Consider the following 25,252-nt stretch of genomic DNA (forward strand, 5'->3'; position numbering starts at 1 on the left):
ATTTAAAGTGTTTTGCACTTCAATACGATGTGAATTGCTTGGTCAGAAAGGTAAACATCGAAAGCAAGAGTTGTGACTTTATCCTATCAACCCGCCTCATGAAAGATGACAACCGTGGCACAGTGAGATCGAACGAAGACTCCGGCAGCAGCTCACCCCAACAGTCCATGATCGAATCCCAAATCAGATCCATTAAAAAGATATGTGACAGATCTGGCCTCTGGTAGTTTTGTTTATATATTTGTCGATTCATTTTTAGAGTCGGTAAAGTAGAAGTCGATAAAGTAGAATATTGTAGAATATTGAACTATGGTGTGCAAAGCTATTGATATCACCATATGAGGCACATAGAATCTAAGTGTGTCACAATTCAAATCCATAGTGTTCGGGCATGGTTCATAGCACAAAATTCACACAGGAAATGGATGTGTTTCACAATATGCGCAAAATTAAGTGTGAGACACATGATGATGACGTGTGGAATTTTTTGAGTGTAGTATTGCACACTGGGGACAAAATCGAAACAATGTGTTAAAATTCAATAACTTCGGTGCTCGCTAGAACAAGAGACTAAAAAATAGTCATTCTGATAGAAAAAAGTATCAGAAATCGATTGGAGTGGGTTTCATCTTGGGCACGATAGGGTAAGTTGGGGTTTTTCACAGTTTTGCCCTAAAATCTCCTATTTTGCATGATTTGAATGCTGTATCTCAAGATATCGATGATATAGACGGATAATTACTTGGGCATAGTTGATCAAGAGGTCAAGGACTGTTGGGTGATGGACAGAACAATTCGGAATTCCCCCGCTAGGCGGCGCTAGTGAGCATTCGAAGTGAATATGTTTCCGCTGCTGTATCTCAAGATCCTGACTATTTAGACGGATGATTTCTTCGGCAAAGTTGATCAGGAGGTCAAGGACTGCTGGATGATGGACAGAACAATTTGGAATTCCTCCGCTAGGTGGCGCTAGTGTGCATTCGAAGTGAATATGTTTGCGCTGCTGTATCTCAAGATCCTGACTATTTAGACGGATAATTTCTTCGACAAAGTTGATCAGGAGGTCAAGGACTGTTGGATGATGAACAGAACAATTCGAAATTCCTCCACTAGGAGGCGCTAGTGGTTATTTAAAGTGAATATATTTGTGCTGCTGTATATCATGATCCTAACTATTTAGACGGATGATTTCTTCGGCAATGTTCAGTGGAACACACTTAACACCACGTAAGAACTGCACTACACTGAGCTACTGTCACGCAAGAAACAAGAGTAAACAAATAATTCTTTTGGATTGCGTTTCGATGACGACATTTCACATTTTCGCGTCAAAGTGGTCTTCGTGGTCGAGTGGTTAGCGGCGTCACCCGTCTAACAGCTATTTTGCGTATGCCATGGAGTGAGGGTTTGATTCCCGCTCCAGCCGGTGGAAATTTTTTTTGAAGATATAATATATGCAACAATGACCCGATTTTATCAGCCCCCTTTTTGAAAATCTTTTTTAATATTCTACGAAACCCATGCGCTATTTCAATGCTTTTATTGCACCAAAGTTTACCCTAAACATCGATCAAGAAGATTAATGGAAAAGATTTCGAATTATGGATATAGGAAATTACTGAACATTAAAAGAATAATGCGTGAAGGAACTAATAAAAGCAGGCCATTACTGTAGTTTATATTTTAATGGATATTAAGAGACCAAACTTGCTTATATGTATTGGAAAAATCCCAATTTATTCACCTATAGTCTGACCCTATTTACACTCAATATGACTACCAATGATCTTATTTAAAAATTCTCACGTCATTTGATGTGGCACATGATTGATTTAAAAAAACAGTCAAATCTGGCCACTTCCCCGGTGCAACCCGGAACATATCCGGATTCAACAAATCTGGTTCAGGGTACTAGATATCAGTGTTATTGAACTTGTTTTAGAATTCTGATGTAATTTATTGTGTCGCATGATGGGTTTTGAACTTACTCATAAGCTGGTTATTTTTCCTGAGACACTAAGAACTTGTTCCGGCCGTATCTCCGGAATTGTATGACCAATTTTGAAACTATACCGTAGCGATGTAATCATAATCCCGAGCAAAGTAAAATATCAAATTGATAACAAGTTCTATGACCCGGTCATCACTTTTTGATAATGTCCTGCAAAATACCTCAGCGGCGAAACCTGCCTAAACATGTTCAAGGAGTTACTGCGCATCGTTCTTGATCTATTTGGATGTATATAAGAAGCTCAAGTGACGTTCTAGGTCATCCAAAGCATTCTGTAGTTTAGAACATTTGACAACCAAGGCCTGCACAATGTCCTCAGCGTCGAAACTTGCTCAAACATGTTCAAAGAGGTTCTGTACATCGCTCATGATCAGTTTGATGTATATATGATGCTCAAGGTTCACCAAATTGTCCTTGATCTCAGATCAAATAATGTACCAGGTCAGTCCTAACCGGTACAAGGCCCTTACTGCCGTCAGATGATAAAGTGACGTAAACGCCACCATGGTCAATTTTCACTTTTCTTCATATTCATAATCTTTACCCTAAGATACACCAGAAAACACTCTCTTCGTGATAAAAATGTGTTTTGGAAGCCTGGAGACAAAGTGACGTAACCATACATTTTCAGAGAAAGAGTAATATGTTTTCACTGTTTCTACGGATAAGTGACGTCCAACATATAAGAATGTTGAAAATTCAAAAGAAGTTTTAAACAGTGAGGTTCATATTTTCCGCTTAATTTTGACATTTTTTAACAGAATGAATATTTTTCTGGCAAATTTTTGCACCCAGGTCCATGACTATAATGCACATCATTTTCGTTGTAATTGATGGTGTATGAGATGTTCTAGGTTCTCCAAGTTGCTTTGGAGTTCAGATTATTTGATTTACTGGCTCAACCATGAACTGCACGATGTCCTCAGCGACACAACCTACAAAAACATGTTCATAAAGTTTCTGCTGATCGTTTTTGATTAATTTTGATTTATAATCAAGGTTCTCCAAATTGTCTTGAGCTCAGATCAAATGATTTACCTGATCAACCATAACTGATAAAAGGTCCTTAGCAACTAAACATCTCCAAACAACATCAATTTAAGGTGTATTAGAAGTTCTAGGTTCTTCAAATTGTTCTAGAGGTCAGATTATTTGATCAACTGGATCAACTAAAATCTGCACGATGTTCTGCTGTTCATTTATATTTGATTTTGAGGTGTATAAGATACTCACGGTTCTCCAAATTGTCCTTGAGTTCAAATCAAATTCTCATCCAGGTCCACTGATTCAAAGCCCTTTGTATTAAAACATCTGTAAACAGGGTTAAACATATCATGCACATTATTTACGTTTGAATTCGATATGTTTAAGACGTTCTAGGTTCACCAAATTGTCCTCAAAACTTGTTAATTAGGCTGCCATCTCGCATTTTAGTTTGATTACATTCATAGATCAAAGGGCCTCCATAAGCTCGGTCGGTAGATCCTGCGACTATAAAGCAAACCATGCTGGAGGTGGCTGGGTTCGAATCCCGGTTGGTCTAGGATTTCAGATTGGAAAATTTCTTGACTTCCCTGGGCATAGTATATTATTGTACTTGCCACACAATATACACATGTAAAAATCGAACAGGCTTGGAAAGCTTTCAATTGAATCCTGATGAATGTGGGCGTCTTAGTGGAATACCTGTATAATGAGAGAGAGAAGGATTAGTATTTTCCATTTAATTCCACTACTTTATTTGCTTATCCTTGACAGATACGCGTATTTCGTCTACAATGTGCAGACTTCTTCAGTGTCTTGTACTAATACTCGACTATTAGTACAAGACACTGAAGAAGTCTGCACAAGACACTGAAGAAGTCTGCACAAGACACTGAAGAAGTCTGCACATTGTAGACGAAATACGCGTATCTGTTAAGGATAAGCAAATAAAGTAGTGGAATTAAATGGAAAATACTAATCCTTCTCTCTCTCTCATTATAAGCTTTCAATTAACAACTGTGGAAGTGCATCTAGAGCACTAAGTTGAGAGCAGGCGTTAAGTTACAGTTGAGACGCAATAGCCAGAGAAGATCATAGATAGCATTAACTAGCGGAGGATTCAGCAATCCTTGACCCCCTGATCAACTTTGCCGAAGAAATCATCCGTCTAAATAGTCAGGATCTTGAGATACAGCAGCACAAACATATACACTTCGAATGCTCACTAGCGCCGTCTAGCGGAAGAATTCCGAATTTTTCTGTCCATCATCCAACAATCCTTGACCCCCTGATCAACTTTGCCGAAGTAATTATCCATCTATATCATCGGTATCTTGAGATACAGCATTCAAATCATGCAAAATAGGAGATTTTAGGGCAAAACTGTGAAAAACCCCAACTTACCCTACCGTGCCCAAGATGAAACCCACTCCAATCGATTTCTGAGACTTTTTTCTATCAGAATGACTATTTTTTAGTCTCTTGTTCCAGCGAGCACCGAAGTTATTGAATTTTAACACATTGTTTCGTTTTTGTCCACAGTGTGTATTGTAAGTGAAACTTCATATATTCTCATATTAATTCACTGATCTCCATACAAACTTCTATCCATTGGTGCGAGCTTTAAACCTTCATTAATATATACCATTGTTTGCATAAATTCATACTGTGGGGTATTGAATCAAATTAGAGGGTTACCTATAATAAATGTGTCTTTTTTTAAATTGAAGCACCCTACTGAACATTTCTATTTAGAGTTGGTTGGAAATACTAACATGAAGCTTTAGTGTGATGATTTATTAGCTACGATGTACGCGGGTTAGGCAAAAGATGTGCGTCTATCTTCAAAAAACTGTCGCATTAATGGCCCTTCGCTCATTTTCAACTTCTATTCAATTTTCATACTGCCGTGCTCTAACGGAACTATCCACCTACTCTCTTCTGAAGATCATTCTCTAGCTAATAAATCATCACAGTAAAGCATTTTAGCATTTCCAACCAACTCTGAAAATCGCTAACTTCGCGTATGAAGTAACATAAAAACACTTTGAATGTCTATTTAGTTTAAGCACACTTAAAAGTTGAATTTTATTTACATTAATGCTTTCGAACATTTCAGTAAAATTCAAGCACTTCAACGGAGTGGAAGACTTCCTGTACTACAGCGAGGCGGAAATCAAGAAGCTCGGAATACGGAACAATGCTCACCGGGCGCGGATGGTCAGCAGTTTGGTGGCACTGCGGGAGAAACCATCAACAGGTAGGTCCGAGAAAGCAAATCACCCCAAACCAAACCAAGCCTTACAATATCAGCTTCAGATTGAAGCAGGTCTAAATCGATAAACCTTCATGATTGCACAACGACAACAACAACAGAAAGAAAGCGTGTAGGCAAAAATTAAATCACCACCCGTGGTAATAAATTCTCGTCTTCTCTGGAACAAGACGTCGACGTTCGTTCGTTGGTCGAGCTAATTTAATTGCTGTGCGCCGTCGCACCATCACCGGTGACTTGAGTGATGCTGTCTCTTGTTGTGCTCTCCGGTGAGGTTGTGTGATAACGGGGCACAATCTCATGGCCTACCAGCTGGTACGAAGCTACAAATCAAGATCTTACCGAGGTGATAAGCAGACACTGTACGCACTGCTCGCTGGAGTATGCAATCAAAACTGTTCCCTTCGGTAGTGTGGTCCAATTTGCAATCTGTCATGAAGCGGAGATTCTATTTTGGGACCGATGATAAAAGCCTTTGCCGAAAAAGGGAGGTATTGTTTACTGCATCATTATCGCTTCGTTTTTGCACTAGATATTTACGGAAAGTTCGTTTGTATATCACGACTTGACGAGTCTATTTATCATAGATAGCAGTGATAACGAGGGAGCCGCGTGCGAGGTAAGGGCAGTAAAAGTATTATTAGATAACGATGAAATGACAAATATTAATTTATCTTTGTTATTTGTTGCTTGGATTGTTTGGAATAAAATAGAAAGGAGAGCTGACCTTGCGGCACTTGGTATGCAAAGGTGTAAATATTTTTAAATGAAATTCATTTTTGTGAGCTAAATCAAAACAGATATTTTACTACACTTATGTGTATGTGTCGTAAAATTGCAACAATAAAAAACAAACTCATACGAGGTGTCTGGTTCGATCCCCGGTGCGATCGAGGACTTTTACGCGTTGGATTTTTGTTCGGTATCTCTGACTTGCTTCCAATATACATGCGCAAAAATAGCGTATAGGGTAGATGTACCAATAATGACTGTATTATGTGTTTCAATTATGTCATACGAGAGTTCCATTTACTGGTACTTCTGCCCAACTTATGTACTTAACAATTGTGAAAATGCTCATAGATTACTTGATAGATGAAAAACACACAGTTTCAATAGGGACGTAAAAGCTATAAAGAACAAGAATAATATGAAGAAGAAGCAGGAGCATATCACAGGAAATTGATTACCGTGTTGCTGTAAAATTTAACACATTTCCTGACAGATGTAAACCAACAGCTCATTTAGTTTGAAAAACCACTCCAGCATCTATTTAGTCCGATCAGAACCGTACAGCGAAATCATCGTGGTTAAGTGCAATCATTGTGATTACCGATTTCTTGATATTATTTCTCCGATGAGAAGAAGCATCAAGAAGCAGCAACAATGCATTCTGAAAGCATTCTGCTGCGTACCTACTCGAGGTAGCTGATATAATGACATGAAATTAAGTTTGATTGGAAAGTGTTGATAATAAAATCATTTTTTTATCTCGCAGCAAGCCTCAACCGGGCTGATACGTTACAGCAGAGGACAATGCGACACAGCGTGGCAATGGAACCAAACAAAACTTCTGCCGTGGTGAAACAGGAATCCATGTGAGTATGCATCAGTGTTGATATTTAAGCATAAAAGCTTGCGGATAGGCGAAGCTTCCTGAACTTTCACCATAAGTTGCTTGCAAGTGATATTTATTGGGATGCAAGTGAGTCCTTTATGATTTTTCCCTTCATATTAAGAACTGATATGAACAGGGAGAAATGCTTCACATATTTCAAAAACATATTTAATTTGAAACTTTTTTAAAAACTCATTGTAGTCTTTGATCGAAGAGCTAAAAGTTTTTTTTTTGTTAAATATTCTTGAAATTCACCGAGTTGTGTTCTGATAGCCTGGAATAAGCATTTTCTGAAGGGAGTATTTCGATACATGCGCAGTTTGGAGCATTCCTACCGGAAAACCACACAATAGCGTTCTTGTATATCACCAAATACACTATTTCTGAACCATTATTTCGCTGCATGTTCATCATTCATGATGCGGTTGATCCTTCTCCCGACACCGGCATTTCCTTTTCGACTGTGCCTGCATTCAAAATAACAATGCATTCATTGCACCACCAAAAATCGAATGTCGAAGGTACTCAGCGGACAACTAATCAATCGAATCGAAGTTGAGAGCGAGCACGGCGAGGGATTACAACTCAGCATCCCATGATGGCATATATGGATCATCATCTTTCCTTTTTGGATTTCAAGAGGACGTACCTTCCCATTACAAGTAAAACCCTTGTTGCTATAGATGTTTTCGTTTGTGCTGTTGCTGCTGCTGTAGGTATAGGCAGGCATCAGGCTTTTTGATGTTAATAGCACAAACGGAATATCTAACCATATGTTGGAGGGTTGCTCGCTCCTTGTTGGGATTGCACGGTTGCTAATGTGCGTGTGGCTTATGGCTGTTGCTGCCTGTAATTAGAAGCAGCGTAAATGATTAACAGGATGATGTTTGTTGAATCAACAATGAGTGATGTAATTAAAGGTTAAGGCAGTTTGGCAGCGTTGGGGAGAATGATTTACTGATGGAGAGAAATTTGAACCATCGCATTATGCTTCTAGAAGTTAACCTAGTATCTTATGGAATATTATTCTCGAAAAAGTGATAATTGAAAATTCCGGTAAATTTGTTTTCCTGATTATATTCTAATAGTTAGAAATTGATAAATTCAAGAATGATAAGCAGTAATGGTCGTTCTTAACAGGTTCATAACGTCAAACGGGATTATTTTAAATTATCGTACAAAATGTGCCAAAATTTTACCCACAGGTAGAGTATATGATTATATAAATAAAAACCCGAATTTATCCACCTATGGTGTGATCAGACCCTTCTTACTTATTCAAGTTTATTTATTTTATTGTCATTATCAGTGACCAAGCCCCCCACCCCCGTGTCATCCAGTGACGCTACGCCACTGCCTGGGGGTACCCGGAATATATCCGGGTGTAGTCTATTTGGTGAGGCTACCAATCACCTTATCATCGTATTTTAATGTGATTTAATGGGTTTTAATTCAATTCATATTCAAGCAACTTCCCCGGGGTACCCGAAACATGTCCAAGTGTGTCCAATGTGGTCTGGAACACTTAACACGACTTGCATTGATCTTATTTTTGAATTCTGTAGTAATCTGATGTGTCACATGATGGTTTTGATACGTTTTCCGTTAAATCCAGCGTGAAGGCCCATATTCACCAGATCTTATTCCGGCCATATCTCCGGAACCGGTTCACCGATTCCAAAATCGTTCAATAGCGTTCAATGGGACCCCAAGACCTATCATTTGGCGCCGAGTTTGTCCAAATCGGTTGAGCGGTTGCTGAAAAACGTGAGCGCATTCATTTCGTTACATACACACACACATACACACTTACACACATACACATACATACTAGGCGAACCCAGAAAGGCGAGATCCTCTTTGAGCTGAAGAAGGATCCTGCTATCAAGAGCTCAGCCTACAAGGAGCTCGTTGAAAAGTCTCTTGGCGAAGGGGCGAGCGTAAGAGCTCTATCCCAGGAGACAGTGGTCGAGTGCAGGGACCTGGACGAGATCACCACAGAAGAGGAGCTAAGAAGTGCGTTGAGAGTGCACTGCGAACTGGGAGATGTCCCGATGTCAATCCGCATTAGGAAGGCGTACGGCGGCATGCAAACGGCGGTTATACGGCTTTCGACAGCTGCAGCAAATAAGCTGTTGGAGACGGGCAAGGTCAAGGTTGGCTGGTCATTGTGCTCGCTGAAAGCCACTCCTCGGGTTACCAAGCAATTGGAGCGATGCTTCAAGTGCATGGGATTCGGTCACCAGGCGAGGAACTGCAATGGCCCTGACAGATCTGATCTGTGCAGGAAATGCGGAGAGAAAGGCCATATTGCAAGAGGCTGCACGAAGCATCCGAGGTGTATGCTCTGCAAAAAAGAGGACGGTAACGATCATACGACGGGAGGCTTCAAATGCCTAGCATACAAAAAGGCGATGGCAGGCCAACAGTAATGGAGGTAACCCAAATAAACCTCAATCATTGCGACATTGCTCAGCAACTGTTGTGGCAGTCGACAACAGAAACAAAGTGCGACGTTGCAATCATTGCGGAACCGTATCGAGTCCCTCCCGATAACGGTAACTGGGTTGCAGATAGAGCTGGGATGGCAGCTATACAAGTTATGGGCAGATACCCCATTCAAGAAGTGGTTGCGAGCTCATACGAAGGCTTCGTCATCGCCAAAATCAACGGAATCTTCATGTGTAGTTGTTACGCACCCCCCAGATGGACGATGGAGAAGTTCCACGAGATGCTTGATGGACTTACCGAAGAGCTGGTCGGACGACGACCGGTAGTCATAGGAGGAGACTTCAATGCTTGGGCAGTGGAGTGGGGAAGCAGGTGTTCCAATGCAAGAGGGCACAGTCTGTTGGAAGCTCTGGCAAAACTGGAAGTTATGCTGGCCAATAAAGGCACCAGCAGCACTTTTCGCAGAGATGGCCGAGAATCCATTATCGACGTTACTTTCTGCAGTCCGTCGCTGATGGCAAACATGGATTGGAGAGTGTGCGAAGGATATACCCATAGCGACCATCAGGCGATACGATATGGCATCGGTCAACGGAATACTGTGGCAGTACGGAGGACGAGAACTTGTGACCGAAAGTGGAAGACGAAAGCTTTCGACAAGGATTTGTTCGTTGAGGCACTTCGTGTGGACGGGAGTCCCGTAGATCTAAATGCGGACGAGCTGACAGAAACGTTAGTGAGAGCATGTGACACGACCATGCCGAGGAAACTGGAGCCAAATAACAGACGGCGTCCAGTCTACTGGTGGAACGAGGCACTTAGTACTCTCCGCGCTAGTTGTCTCAGAGCCAGAAGACGTGTTCAGAGAGCAAGAACGGAAGCAGACAGAGAGGAACGAAGAGAAGTGTTTCGAGCGGCCAGGGCTGCTTTTAAACGAGTGATTAAGCAGAGCAAGTCGAACTGTTTTAAGGAGCTGTGTCGAGACGCTGATGCCAACCCCTGGGGCGACGCATACCGAGTCGTGATGGCGAAGATCAGAGGTCCAACGATGCCCGCTGAAATGTGCCCAGAGAAGCTGAAAGTCATCGTGGAAGGACTTTTCCCGAAGCACGACCCAACAACCTGGCCACCTACACCGTACGGAGAAGGAGAGGGAGATAACGTCGAAGTCACCAACGAGGAGCTCGTAGCAGTGGCGAAAGGATGGAAGGTGAAGAAAGCTCCCGGTCCGGATGGAATCCCCAACGTAGCGTTGAAAGCGGCGATCCAGTCATCCCCGGACATGTTCAGGATGGTGCTGCAGAAATGCCTGAACGAGGGTCACTTCCCTGACAGGTGGAAGATACAGAAGCTAGTGTTGCTGCCGAAACCAGGAAAACCGCCGGGGGATCCAGCATCATACAGGCCTATATGCCTGCTGGATACACTCGGAAAACTCTTGGAGAGGATCATCCTAAACAGGCTGACGAAATACACGGAGAGTGAGCACGGATTGTCGGAGAGGCAGTTCGGATTCCGGAAAGGGAGATCGACGGTGGATGCAATTCGGACAGTGGTCGAGAGAGCTGAAAAGGCGTCCAAACAGAAGCGGAGAGGAGATCGATATTGCGCCGTCATAACGATCGACGTCAAGAATGCGTTCAACAGCGCCAGCTGGGAGGCCATCGCCGAAGCACTGCATAGAATGAGGGTCCCTGACTACCTGTGCAGGATCCTGAGGAGTTATTTCCAGAACCGGGTTCTGGTCTACGAGACAGACATGGGACAGAGATCGATTAGGATCACAGCGGGAGTTCCACAAGGCTCCATCCTTGGTCCAACGCTCTGGAACGGCATGTACAACGGCGTGCTAACGCTGAAACTGCCCAAAGGAGTTGAGATCGTTGGCTTTGCGGACGACGTCGTCTTGACGGTAACAGGCGAGACGCTGGAAGAGGTGGAAGTGTTGTCAACCGAGGCAATCGACATGATTGGTAACTGGATGAAAGGAGCGAAGCTGCAAATAGCCCACCACAAAACGGAAGTGTTATTGGTCAGTAACTGTAAAGCGGTACAGCGGGCAGAAATCACCGTCGGGGAGCACACCATAGCCTCGAAGCGTGTGTTAAAATACCTGGGAGTGATGATCGATGACCGGCTAAACTTCAACAGCCACGTCGAATATGCCTGTGAGAAGGCTTCGAAGGCCATCAACGCGATAGCTAGAATCATGCCGAACAACGGTGGTCCCAGCAGTAGCAAGAGGCGTCTTCTGGCCAGCGTGTCATCATCGATACTGAGATATGGAGGTCCAGCCTGGGTTCCAGCGCTGGAAACGAAGCAGAACCAAAGGAAACTGAGCAGTACGTTCCGGCTCATGGCCATGCGAGTCGTGAGTGCGTACAGAACCATCTCGTCGGAAGCAGTATGCGTTATCGCCGGTATGATCCCTATCGGCATCACCCTGGCGGAGGACAGTGAGTGCTACAGGCAGAGAGAAGCCGGAAGAGTACGGAAAGTTGTGAGAGTGGAGTCATTGGCTAAGTGGCAACAGGAGTGGAACACGACGGAGAACGGTAGATGGACACATAGACTAATTCCGATTCTTTCGACCTGGGTGAACAGAAAACACGGAGAAGTCAATTTCCACCTAACGCAGTTCCTGTCTGGCCACGGCTGCTTCAGGAAATACCTGCATCGGTTCGGACACGCAGCGTCACCCCTCTGTCCGGAGTGTGGCAACGTCGATGAAACGCCGGAGCATGTGGTCTTTGACTGTCCAAGGTTCGAGGCAGTGCGAACGGAGATGCCCGTCCTTAACGTGGAGAATGTCGTCGATGAAATGTGTCGAGAGGAGGACTCTTGGAATGCCGTCAGCAGGGCAGTCACGCAGATTATGTCAGAGCTGCAGCGTAAATGGAGAGAAGAGCAGCGATCTAGCAACGCCAGCTAGCGCTGAGAGTACGACAAGTGCATGAGCACAGCCACCCCCCGAAGTAGTCGCTTCACAGTGGTCCCGGGGGGATCCAGGCAGAGGAGAGAGTAAGGAATGGGTTTTAGTGGAGCTGCACTAGGCAACTAGTGGATACCACACCGTGCCACCTTCACTACAGGCCAGGCTTCTTGAAGCTTTCCTAAACCTTACTATAAAAAAAAAAAAAAAAAAAAAAAACACATACACACGTACACACACACACACAGACATGTTCCGATCTCGTCGAGCTGAGTCGAATGGTATACGATGGTTTTGATACGTTTTCCGTTAAATCCAGCGTGAAGGCCCATATTCACCGGATCTTATTCCGGCCATATCTCCGGAACTGGTTCACCGATTCCAAAACCGTTCAATAGCGTTCAATGGGACCTCAAGACCTATCATTTGGCGCCAAGTTTGTCCAAATCGGTTGAGCGGTTGCTGAGAAACGTGAGCGCATTCATTTCGTTACATACACACACACATACACACATACACACATACACACACACACACAGACATGTTCCGATCTCGTCGAGCTGAGTCAAATGGTATATGACACTCGGCCCTCCGGGCCTCGGATCGATAGTCGGTTTTTCAAGCCAGTTATCGCTCAGCTTCTGAGACGTGCAGACGTTTTTTTTCGATTGCGCTTATCACAAGTGAAGCATTTACGGTTGGATATTTGTCTACTTCGGTGTGCCGCGTCGCGTGGTAAAGTGTTCCGCGATGAGGCGAGAAAACACTTTTAAAATCGATTATTCGAACTTCACCATCAAGCCATCGGTCGAAAAACTTTATGGATTTTGTCGGTCGGTTCTCGGTTTGAAAAGGGAAGATATCAAACGACTACAGTGCCACAGAGGTGGAGCATGTGCGTTTATCAAAGTCAGTGACTTGGCGCTTGCACAAAAAGTTGTTGACGAACATGATGGAAAACATGAAGTGGAGTGTGAGGGGAAGAAACACAAGCTTCGGATTACGTTGGAAGACGGTAGTGTTGAGGTGAAGGTTTACGACCTCCCCGAAGGTGTGTCTGAAGAAAAGGTCGTACAATTCCTAAGCGCGTTCGGCGAAGTAATCTCGATTCGCGAGGTATCATGGAGTGAAAACAACGAATGCGAAGGCATACCGCTCGGTATATGGTCTGTCCGTATGTTAGTGCAACGGAACATCGACTCGTGGGTCATCATCGACGGAGAGCAAGCGTTCGTGGTGTACAAGGGGCAGCTGCAATCCTGCCGGCACTGCAAAGAGCACGCACACACTGGCATATCATGTGTCCAGAACAAGAAACTACTGTTTCAGAAAAGCTACGCAAACGTGACGAAGCAAACTGGACAGAGTTATAGGTCAACAACCGGTCATCAACCGAAAAAACCAGCTGGTGCGAAGCCACCAAGCACGAAACCGTTCGGTCAAAAATCCACCGCTCCACCAGCGTATCGTTTTATATCGTTTTTTATCGTTGGACGTTTTTCCCGAACTGCCGAAACGCACGAGCCAGGGTGAATCCTCAGGCTCGAAAACGAACGCAAACAGCCTGCCTACAGTGGGTGCTGTGTCGTTATGCCCACAAACACAACGAACACCCAATTCGTTGCCATCATTCCTAAATCCACCGCAAGCTGTCGTGTCGTTGGTCGATGTATTTAAAAAACCAGAAAATACACCGCGATCGCAGAGCAAAAGCGGCAACGGGAACGAAACTGATGAATCCTCCACATCCACGAGCAGCAGACGAAGCAGAGGACGTCCAGTGGGCAAAAAACCTCGTCGGGACGACGATGATATGGAGAAGGATGAGGATTCCCACCCATAAATGGCTCTCACGTCGTATAATATCTCGTCGATCAACATCGGCACCATCACGAGTCCAACAAAACTAAACGCGCTACGGAACTTCATCAATAGCCAAAGCCTCGATATTGTGTGTCTGCAAGAAGTAGAAAACGAACAGCTCTCCTTGCCTGGCTTCGTCGTTTTCTCAAATGTGGACCACACGAGAAGAGGAACGGCGATTGCACTGAAGGAACATATCCAGGTCTCTCACGTTGAGAAAAGTCTGGATGGTCGACTGCTTGCTCTGAGAGTACAAGACACGACGATTTGTAATATCTACGCTCCCTCCGGCTCCTCACAACGTGCAACTCGGGAGGATTTCTTCAATGGAACGCTTGCTTACTACCTCCGTCATCGCACTAGGCATGTCATCCTGGCCGGTGATTTCAATTGCGTACTTCGTGCATGCGATTCGAGTAGCCCGAACACGAGCCCTGCCCTTAGATCAGCTGTGCAACAATTGCAGCTTCACGACGTGTGGGAAAAACTGTGTCCACGCGAGACAGGATTCACGTACGTCAATCGGAACGCACAATCACGCCTCGACCGCATCTACGTGAGCGGTGAACTGCGACAACACCTTCGAGCAGCACACACGCACGTGTGCTCATTCACCGACCACAAAGCGTTGACACTCCGAATTTGCCTTCCCCATCTTGGACAGGAGCCTGGCCGTGGGTTCTGGTCTCTTCGGTCTCACCTTCTGACCGACGAAAACGTTGCGGAGTTCCAAAACCAGTGGCAATTTTGGACCCGGCAACGCAGAAATTATGGTTCGTGGATTCAATGGTGGCTTACATACGCTAAGCCTAAAATAAAAAGCTTCTTCAAGTGGAAATCTCGTTTGGTGTTCGAAGAATTCCATAACGAACATCAACATCTCTATACGGAACTACGGCAAGCGTATGACGGCTATTACCAGCACCCAGAAATGTTAACCACCATCAACAGGCTGAAGAGCGAGATGTTGGCGCTTCAACGAAATTTCTCCCAAACATTCATGCGAATCAACGAAACTCATGTGGCGGGAGAACCCATGTCTATATTTCAACTGGGAGAAAGGCGAAGGAGGAAAACCATCATCACGCAGCTGAAGACAGAGCAGCACGAAACTATTGCCGACCCACAAGCGATCGAAACGCACATGGTCAATTACTTCTCGACCCTCTACTCGGAAGAAATAAGGGAGAATGTCGAAAACAGCTTCGTTTGCGAGAGAGTCGTTCCACCCAACGACCCATTGAATGAAGCCTGCACAAGCGAGATTACCACGGAAGATATTTTGCATGCAATCAAACACAGAAGTGGAACTTCGGATCAGAAAGTGGCTCCACTTGTCGCAAATGAACACTAGCGCACCTAGCGGTAGAAGGCATCTTCTGCCTGCAGTTAAGATAGGCATCCTATGATAGTGTGAGTGCACATAGAAAGACCGTGTGGAACGCTACCACAATACATCGCTTGTTGAACAGAAAAACGAACCACCTTTTGATTCACCGATTCGTTTGCACTTCCCCTTCTGTTCTGTGAATCAAAGCAAGCGCACCGAAGAAGTCTCCAGGCTACGATGGTATCCCGAGGGAGTTTTACCACCGTATGTTCGATGTCATCCACCGAGAGCTTAATCTGCTGCTAAATGAAGCACTCACCGGTAACCTTCCCGCTGCGTTCGTGGAAGGCATCATCGTGCTGGTAAAGAAAAAGGGTAGTGACAACACGGCCCGATCGTATCGTCCGATCTCGCTTCTCAACAGCGACTATAAGCTCTTCTCCCGCATCCTCAAAACCAGACTGGAGCGAGTGATGAGAACCCACAATGTTTTGAGCAACGGACAGAAATGTCCGAACTCAGAGCGAAACATTTTCCAAGCCACTCTGGCCCTCAAAGATCGCATAGCCAGTCTCCGCAATCATCGTCGTGCAGGGAAGCTCGTCAGTTTTGACCTAGATCATGCGTTCGATCGGGTCCGGCATTCGTTTCTATTCGATACCATGTGCTCGCTCGGATTCAACCCAGAACTCATCGCTCTACTCTCGCGTATTGCTAGCCGATCTACATCTCGCCTGCTGATCAATGGGCATCTCTCTCGTTCGCTCGAGATCCAACGCTCCGTACGGCAAGGGGACCCGTTATCCATGCATCTCTTCGTGCTGTACCTCCACCCTCTTGTGTGTAGACTCGAACAAGCGTGTGGAAACGATCTGCTGGTAGCGTATGCGGATGACATCAGCGTAATCGTAACATCGGCTGAGCAAATCGAAGTGATGAATGGACTGTTCACCCGCTTTGAGATTGACGCCGGCGCAAAATTAAACTTCCAAAAAACTGTTGCCATCAACGTAGGTTTCTGCGAAGGAAACGAAATCAACACTCACTGGCTTCAAACAGCCAATGTTGTCAAAATCTTGGGTGTTGTTTTCGCAAACTCTATACGGTTAATGACAACGACAAACTGGAATGCGCTCGTGGGGAAGTTCGCGCATCAAATGTGGCTGCAATCGCTGCGCAAGCTGACACTGCATCAGAAGGTGATCATGCTAAATACATTTGGCACATCCAAGGTTTGGTATCTTTCGTCCATACTGCCACCACTTGGTGTACACACTGCGAAAATCACATCAACGATGGGTGCCTTCCTTTGGAGAGGAATGATCGCCCGCGTACCGATGATGCAGCTTACTCGGGGCAGAGAAAATGGAGGCCTGAAGCTGCAACTTCCAGCGCTGAAGTGTAAGTCACTCGCAATAAATCGACACCTGCAGGAGATCGATTCCCTTCCCTATTATGGATCCCTTCTTTTCCATGATAATCCCCGCCCAGCAATATCAATAGACCTTCCCGACGTCAAGTTGATCTTATCAAACTTATCCCACATTCCCCTCCAAATTCAAAATAACCCCTCTGCCGATCAAATCCATCAGCATTTCGTCAAGCAAACGGAACGACCAAAGGTGGAACAAAACAATCCGGGAAACGACTGGCCACGCACGTGGCGGAACATTGCAGTAAAACAGCTATCTTCAACGCAGCGATCAAAACTCTACCTGCTCGTGAATGGGAAAATCGAGCACCGAAAACTACTGTTCGTGATGCAGAGAGTACCGGACGAAAACTGCACACATTGTGGCAATCACACGACTGAAACTCTTCTGCATAAATTTTGTGCTTGTGCTCGTGTCGGCCCGGCTTGGACGGTTCTACAGCAGAGGATAGAAGCCATAATGAATGGATGGAGACGACTCTCTTTTGAAGACTTGGTGAGACCTGCCCTAGTAGGAGTAGACAGAAGAAGGCGCGCGGAAGTGCTTAGTGTTTTTATTAAATACATCTGCTTTGTTTGTGAATGTAACGAAATAATTGATGTAGACGCACTGAAATTTCATCTCGATTTAGAATAACAAATTATAATTACTGTTATCAAACAAACTGACAAATAAAACCAACTTGTTTTACAAAAAAAAAAGTGATATCTATACCCTTCTTTGTAAGAAGGGTAAAAAATACTAAATGGTTATGTTCAATCATTTTGATCAATTTTTAAGAGTACGTTGTGTCCATTTCAGAAAAGTTACCATTTTTGATAAGTTTTTAAATGAACATTAGTTGAAAAAGCATAAAATGTGCTTATTTTGTTGTTTTAACCCGTAATTTTAATTTTTTGACCGAGATTTAAGATTTTTTTTTCTGTAAGCTAGTCACAATTCGATTGAAGACTGGAACGCGCAAAAATTGCTCGACAAAAAAATCGTTTCTTTCAGTCAAAATTCATGTTATAAAAATCTTCTTATTTTTCTTTTGGTAGTTCAATTCACTTATTTAAAGGAAAAACTGTTCGTTTATTCTTTTGGTTTGCCAAATCCGAACTGCCGTGCCTTCCGCTTAGCCCCTTCCATTAAATTTTGCACAGTGGTCTCATCGACCTTATTCGCCGCCGAACGACAGTTAGATTTAAACTGGTGCTCATTTTCCAAGAATTTATTAGTTTTTTTTAGATTCCGTTTGACCAAGGCCCAATACCGTTCGACAGAGCGGAGTTCTGGGCTATTGGGAGGGTTGTGGTCTTTGGGTAGCACAACCACGTTGTTCGCATCGTACCACTCGATTACCTTTTTCCCATAGTGGCAGCTCGCCAAGTCCGGCCAGAATAGCACAGGTCTATTATGTTGCTTTAGGAATGGTGCCAGCCGTTTTTCCAGGCACTCCTAGACGTAGATCTCTTGATTGATGGTTCCCGTAGTAATGAAAATGCCGCTTTTTAGACCACACGTGCATATGGCCTGCCAGACGAGATATCTTTTCGGGAACTTCGATAGTTTGATGGTTTTGAAAATTTCAGCTACCTTCCCTTTTCCTGATGCGGTATAAAACTCCTGTCCCGGAAGCTGCTTGAAATCCGCCTTCACATAAGTTTCCTTGTCCATGACGACACAGTCAAACTTTGTGAGCAGATTCGTATACAGCTTTCGGGACCGCTGCTTTGCCGACGTGTTTTGTTTGCAATCTCGGTTCGACAACCCGGTCGTTTCTTGGCCCGCTGCACAGTAGTATGGGAGACATTAAGCTTGCCAGCGACGGATGGAGAGGTTGGGATTCCGCTTATATTTCACCGCCACCTTCTTCGTCGTCGCTGCCACGTCCGGATTACGATTGCTGCTGCTTCCAGGCTTCCTGGCGGTCGACAGACGCTCCCCGAACACTTTTAAAACGTTTGTCACGGTCGATTTGGCCACATCCAGCAATTTTGCCAACTTGGCGTAGGAGAACGTCGGATTCTCTTGCTGCGTGAGCTCCTCTTACTTGGACGTCATTTTGAAAAGTGGAGAGCAAACGGTGAAAACTCATCATAGCAACACCTCAACTTCCAGATGCAGCATTTCAGGTTGTTTAATGCATTTTTAACAGAAATACACCAATTTGAAGTTGACCAATTTTTGCGCGTTCCAGACTTTAGATAAACCGTTTTCGTTCTATTATTTATTGAAAAATATCGAACCAGCCACTTTGAAAAATAAGGCGAGAGTTCAAATGGCTGGTTTCCGGCGCAATCTTAGTTTATTGTTTAGTGAACAATTATGCGAAGTTTCATAGAATTGGGAGAGATAAACGTTGATAACAATGATAAGTTTTACAAAACACACGATAATCAAGCAATGTTACTATAAGCCTCTTTAAGGTTCAATTTACTTTGATGCTTATTCGAAAAATTCAAGAGCAGTTTTTTTTTGACGCATTAGTTCAGATTGCAAAATGCTCGCACTATTCGATTCCTATTGCTATTCTACACAAAATGACGCGAGCTTTTAGCAATCTGAAATAATGCGTCGAAAAAAACTGCTTTTGAATTTTTCGAAAATGCATCAAAGTAAATTGAACCTTAATGTGATAGGACCTGGGATTTATCCAAACTCAAACTCGACGGCGGTGCCCTTTACACAAGAATAAGCCTCTACGACCGATTATCATTTGAACCTGGAGACAAAAAAGCTACGAAAAAAGCGCTTATGCCTTGATCAAATTCTACTTTTAAGCGATGTTCGTTGTTTGGATTTGGTCCTTACGTAAGACGGGAACAAAATCCATAAAACTTTCACATTTTGTTTTTGGAGCTACCGAGCCCCTTACTATACAAAGTAACCTACGACTGACATTATGATTTTACCAGCGTACAAATATGGCACATTTTTTAAGCTATCTCGACTGAACTCTATTGCGTTTTAAAACAACTGTTTTCTCCTTCAAATTTCACTGGACCGCCCAAACTACCGTATCAAAACCACCAAACCACATAATCAAACACGACCTGCCGTGAGTATCGTAAGTCTTCAACCACTGTTCTCATGATCGTGTTAAGGACACACCTAACAACACATCAAAAACTAATCGGTCCAGTACCAAGCTTGCATGTTCGATCGCGACATTTATATTCTTAACGATTAATGCTTCAACATGAAAAAAAAAAACATTTTGAAATATTCGTAGGCACCTAACCGTAAACATCGAGGAACTTGCCTCACGCGATCGAGGTCATCCCTCTGGCAAATGAGAAATGGTGAAAATAAATAAATTACTCCTCTGATACAAACAATGCATCCGACCCCAATCCAGCGCAACCGGCATCCCGCCCACGCACGCCAACACCACCATCAGATAGGGGAATTTTTCCCCTACCTGATAGGGGCACCTGCACGCGCGGGCGAGCCACCAGCCACACCAAACCGATCATCAAACGCGCTGCCCACAAAAGCAAGACACGTCCCCTCGAAAATGCAATCGAGAAATGTATAAGAACAATCTTCAACTGGAACGTACTCACCAAATCAAAATATTCGGGTGCGCATTCCCGATGCTTCCACGCATATGTTTCTCTAGTCAGCCACACAATAACTAAATAGGGGAAATGGATGTAATGTCGGCCTAAATGCCCCTAATTTTGGCCCATACATAAAGTCACCTATAGAATAAATTTTAAATAGCGACCAAACATATCTATTAGTACCGTCCCAATGACGTGTTCATCTAGATAAAATTGTGTAGAGTAGTGTTGAGTACTTGGCACTGATGACTTCTGCAAGCAGAATACGAAATAAGCGTATCTGTCAAGAGATAAGCAATTATAACGAAATTTAAAGGAAATAAACCAACCCACTCAAAGCTCTTCATAAAGGGATTCCGTTGAGAGGGTCGACAAATTTAAAGGATAGATAAAATTGATAAATCCGGATAACTTCAAGATTAGGGCGTAATTGCTTTTGTAAACAACCGCCGATCGGTCAATCGCCTATTTCTCACGAATTAAAGCTCAATCTAAAAAAAAAACTAACGCCACAAACAGGTGGAGGAATGATTCCTCCATCATTTGGTATAGTTTGTTTGCAATATTGTGCTTATATTCGCGAGAAATCGACGATTTTCGTGTTTGTTTACAAAAGAAAATAGTAGATTTTTAGCAATGTGCCCAATCTTAGATCCATAGGCCAACATTAGAGCCATCACATTTCTTTTTCAAATCACTCTGTGCACAAAAGCCATACACATCGCAAAAACCTAACAATAGATCAGCGCGGTTAAGTCACACCGGCAACAAAGGGAAGCGAGAGCACACCAGGCACCTAAGCAACAGGGGGATGAGGAATAAATTAAAAGCACGCAGCGCATCCGTTCTTGACCGATTCTCAAAGCGAACCAAAAGTTAATTATTTCAAAGCCATTCATTTTTTTCACTTTAGGTTGTCGTTTCAGTTTAGAAGAATAATAAACTATTAATTGATATGTACTTCCTGGATCATGTCTAGGGATATGTAACGACGCGATAAAGTTAACATTCTTTTAAAATGTATATAATTGTTTTAAGCGGTAAACTTGGAAGCAGGCTTGCAATTGCTCATTACAGCTAAAATGCTATTTTTCGGTATTATGAAACAATGGGATACTATAATGATAATTTTTATTTGTAAGATGCAAGAAGAGGTGGTAAAGTTTGTATATGACATATAAAATTTGTCAATTCTGTTTTCAGAAGGTCACAACAAGCGATTTGATGATAGCTGATTGCTCACTCATCGCGTTGCTCATCGTTACAGCTAATCGCTAGTTGTGACCTTTTGAAAGCAAAATTGACAAATTTTATATGTAATATACAAACTTTACCACCTCTTCTTGCATCTTACAAATAAAAATTATTATTATAGTATCCCATTGTTTCATAATACCGAAAAATAGCATTTTAGCTGTAATGAGCAATTGCAAGTCTGCTTGGAAGAGCGATTCATTTTAAGCTTATGATACATTAGGAGACCAGCTAAATACAGATCTTTCAGATGGCATCCTTTCCTGTTATTTGTTTATATTTAATTCAATATTTACCATATAACGAATGGAAAAAAAAATTGCTTGGATGCCACTTTATGTTTAAGACGTGTGTTGATCGGAAATACATATCATATCCTTCTCAAGAGCATTCGTTCTCGTCGTCTGTAAGGTCGTCACTGATATAAGAAGCTCAGTGGCCTAGAGCCGAACGATTTTGCTCACTGAGCAGAAAATTATGGATTCAATCTCAAGCTCCCCAACAAACAATCGTCGATTGAATAAACTTCTTCTTGATGATTTTTTTCAACTGCATGCTTAATAAAGCCTTTATTATTTATAATAATAACTTCTGTTCAGGCTTTGTTTACACAAATCTGGAGAATTTATTCAACCACAACATACATTGAATTACTTGGTGTTGCATAAGGTATGTCGAGGAGCTTTTATTCGACTTATATTGTAACAGAGATTATTCGATAACATTTTTGATCATTCAGCGATTATTAGACATCACTGCTTCCCCCTTAAAACAGTGTTACTCTTTTTTTTTTCCTTTGGTTTGTTTTTTCCGTCGATCTTGTTTTACGTGCTGAGCACCAATGCTACCGACGTGCCAGGAAGGCAGCTCCCACACCTGGATCCTACCTATCGACCCATCAACTCATGAACCGGGGACCAACGGCTTTACTTCCCATCCGAAGGAATGCGTGATCAGAGATGTTATGTCTCCGAACATCCCGGCGGCGCCGACTGGGGTTGAACCCAGGCCTGCTAGGGTGAGAGGTAATCACGCTTACCACTACACCACCGGCGCCGCTGAACAGGAACTTGGTCTTAATTATTTGTGAAATCAAGAGTTCGGTGGTCTTGTGGTGACCGATTTAGCTTACTGAGCAGAAAATCAGGGGTGCAATCCCAAGCTCCTTCACATTATAGAGTTTAATAATCGGGTTGCTTTCATAATATGATGTAAAGCGTAAATAAATTCGATTGAAGGGCCGGGTACGTAAAAGAAGAAATATTTGAGTTTTAGGAAAGACGTGTAGATTGGAAATCCAAATCAAATTCTTCTCAAGAACAGTTGTTGTCGTCGTTGGTTGGGTCATCGCCGGGATAATAACAAATTGAACGAAAACTTGATCGTAATTGTTTTGTGAAATAAGGAGCTCGATGGCCTAGTGGTGACCGATTTTGCTTACTAAGCAGCGCAATTGAATCGTTAGGACATCAATCCAGCATATCGTTCACCAAAACGAATCCTGCTGCAATCCCAACCCTTTTATCCAATATCCCAGTGATTTCTCGTGGAAGTGCAGAGGTGTTCTCGGCTTTCATTAAAGCGAATATTACGTCAACATATTCCTGCTCATTCTTTTCATGACCAGCTATTCGGACGTGGCCGGCGGTGGTATTGCCTTGTTTTAGATCACCAGTATTTACACATTGAGGATGTTTGCTAATCCCAAGTCTATTGGTTCTCTGTGTAATTACAGCTGATTTGGCAATAACGGAGTTGCATCCACTGGCGGTCAATCATGCTCATTGCCATAGCAACATTAGCATTTTTTTTTTTAAATATTTGGACGTGTAGATTTGTTCATTTGTTTATTTGTATATTGAAAAATTCAACTGACAATTATTGTCTGAATGAATAAAACTTAAACTAAATAGCTACGGATGTACCGTTGAAAAGGCCAAAAAACCGATGACGAAACCCGTCGGCTGATACATTGAAGTCGAACATATAAGAGAAGTTGTTGAATTGCCGGCTGATTGCTCGAATTGGCTCGTGTTGTGTATAATTTCGGCGCCGTGGTTCCAAAAACAGAAAGTCGCGTTGACGAAGAGGCCTCTCAGGGGCATACATATTTAGCTGAGCCAGCAGTGTTGGACAGTCAATGTCACCCGTAAGCAGCTTGAGCGACCGTCCGTCTCACCTCTAATGGATCGATTCCCAAGAGACGGCAACGCTCCTCGTACGGTGGCAAGTTTATTGGGTCACGCCAGTTGAGGAAACGAAGAGCATATCTCACAAACTTGCGTTGAACGGATTCAATTCTAGTAATCCAGCTAGCATGGAAAGGGCACCAAACAACTAAACTTGACTCCAATAAGGATCACTTAAGCGATCAGTAGAGGCATAGCGGGTCACGGAACTCGTTGGCAATTTTGAAAATAAAGCCCAATTGTCGATTAGCTCTGGAGATGATGTCATTGTAGTGGATTCTGAAAGTGAGTCTGCAGTCCAAGATAACGCCGAGATCCTTTATGTGCTCTACACGAGCAAGACAACGTCCGTAGAGGACATAGTCAAACATGATTTGTTAGATTTTTCGGTGATAGGAAATAATATTACATTTTTCGATGCTTAGACTCATCAAATTTCTTGAGCACCAGTCAGCAAAACTACCGAACATATTCATATTCAAAATTAAGTGCAACTACTTGTGAAATGAGGGTCATAGTTTTACCGAACGTTCAGCTGTTGAAAGGTCGGTAAAAATTTACCGAAGTCGGTAATAATTTCTGCGGAACTCTCGAGTTGTTTGAGAAAACATCTGATTCCGACGCGCCAATCTTAATCCGTACATAGTGATTCATCAAGTAAGATCTGAACCAATCCACAGCCGTTGACGAGACGCTAAGTATCTCCAGCTTGACAAGCAAGATATTATGGTCCACCGTGTCAAATGCAGCTTTTAGATCCATATACGCAGCATCGACTTACCATCCTGGATCCATGCATCGCAGACAGCTAGAAGTAAACTGCACCAGGTGCGTGGACACGGAGCGTTTCGATTAAAAACCGTATTGTTTTGTATCGATATAATTTTTGCAACACGCGAACAGAGCATCATTTATGATAATATCGAACAGTTTTGAGCAGGCACACAGGGAGGTGATTCCACGATAATTTGCGACATTCTGTTTGTCTCCTTTTTTGTAGACTGGGAACAGATTAGAAAGTTTCCAGCGGCAGGGGAACTCACATTGCTGTGCAAAGTTAGAGTGATATAAGTGATTTTTGAATAGTAATTCTCACACAAATTTTAAATTATTTGCGTGACCTTCGTCATCAAAGAATAATAATTTCGGTTGACCAGTAGGATCACAAATATTTTTTGATAAAAATAACAGGTTTAATATATATGATTAAATGTCACTTAGTTTAGATTATCGCTACTTCTTTTGAATCTCAGATCTCTAAGAAATTTAATTTTCCATAGAATGGAGCTGCGCATTTTGCTCTAAATTAGACTTCTACGCTCTATTTGTTTTTTTTTTTTCCTTTGGTTTGTTTTTTCCGT

The 25,252-nt window shown here is 43.1% G+C and overlaps 1 protein-coding gene across 4 annotated transcripts in view; it reads left to right on the plus strand.

The window, feature by feature from the left end:
• Positions 1 to 25,252, plus strand: part of LOC135704038 (breast cancer anti-estrogen resistance protein 3 homolog) — a 185,225-nt gene that overhangs the window by 32,109 nt on the left and 127,864 nt on the right. For all 4 annotated transcript variants that reach the window (XM_065225450.1, XM_065225449.1, XM_065225447.1 and 1 more), the window contains 2 exons: positions 5,115 to 5,255; positions 6,769 to 6,868. In XM_065225450.1, the coding sequence (XP_065081522.1) occupies positions 5,115 to 5,255; positions 6,769 to 6,868 (241 nt within the window). The remainder of the gene's footprint in view (positions 1 to 5,114; positions 5,256 to 6,768; positions 6,869 to 25,252) is intronic.

The sequence above is a fragment of the Ochlerotatus camptorhynchus genome, unplaced genomic scaffold (genome assembly GCF_037179485.1).
Source record: "Ochlerotatus camptorhynchus isolate MF236.1 unplaced genomic scaffold, CSIRO-AGI_Acam_v1.1 ptg000229l, whole genome shotgun sequence".
Lineage (NCBI taxonomy): Eukaryota > Metazoa > Arthropoda > Insecta > Diptera > Culicidae > Ochlerotatus > Ochlerotatus camptorhynchus.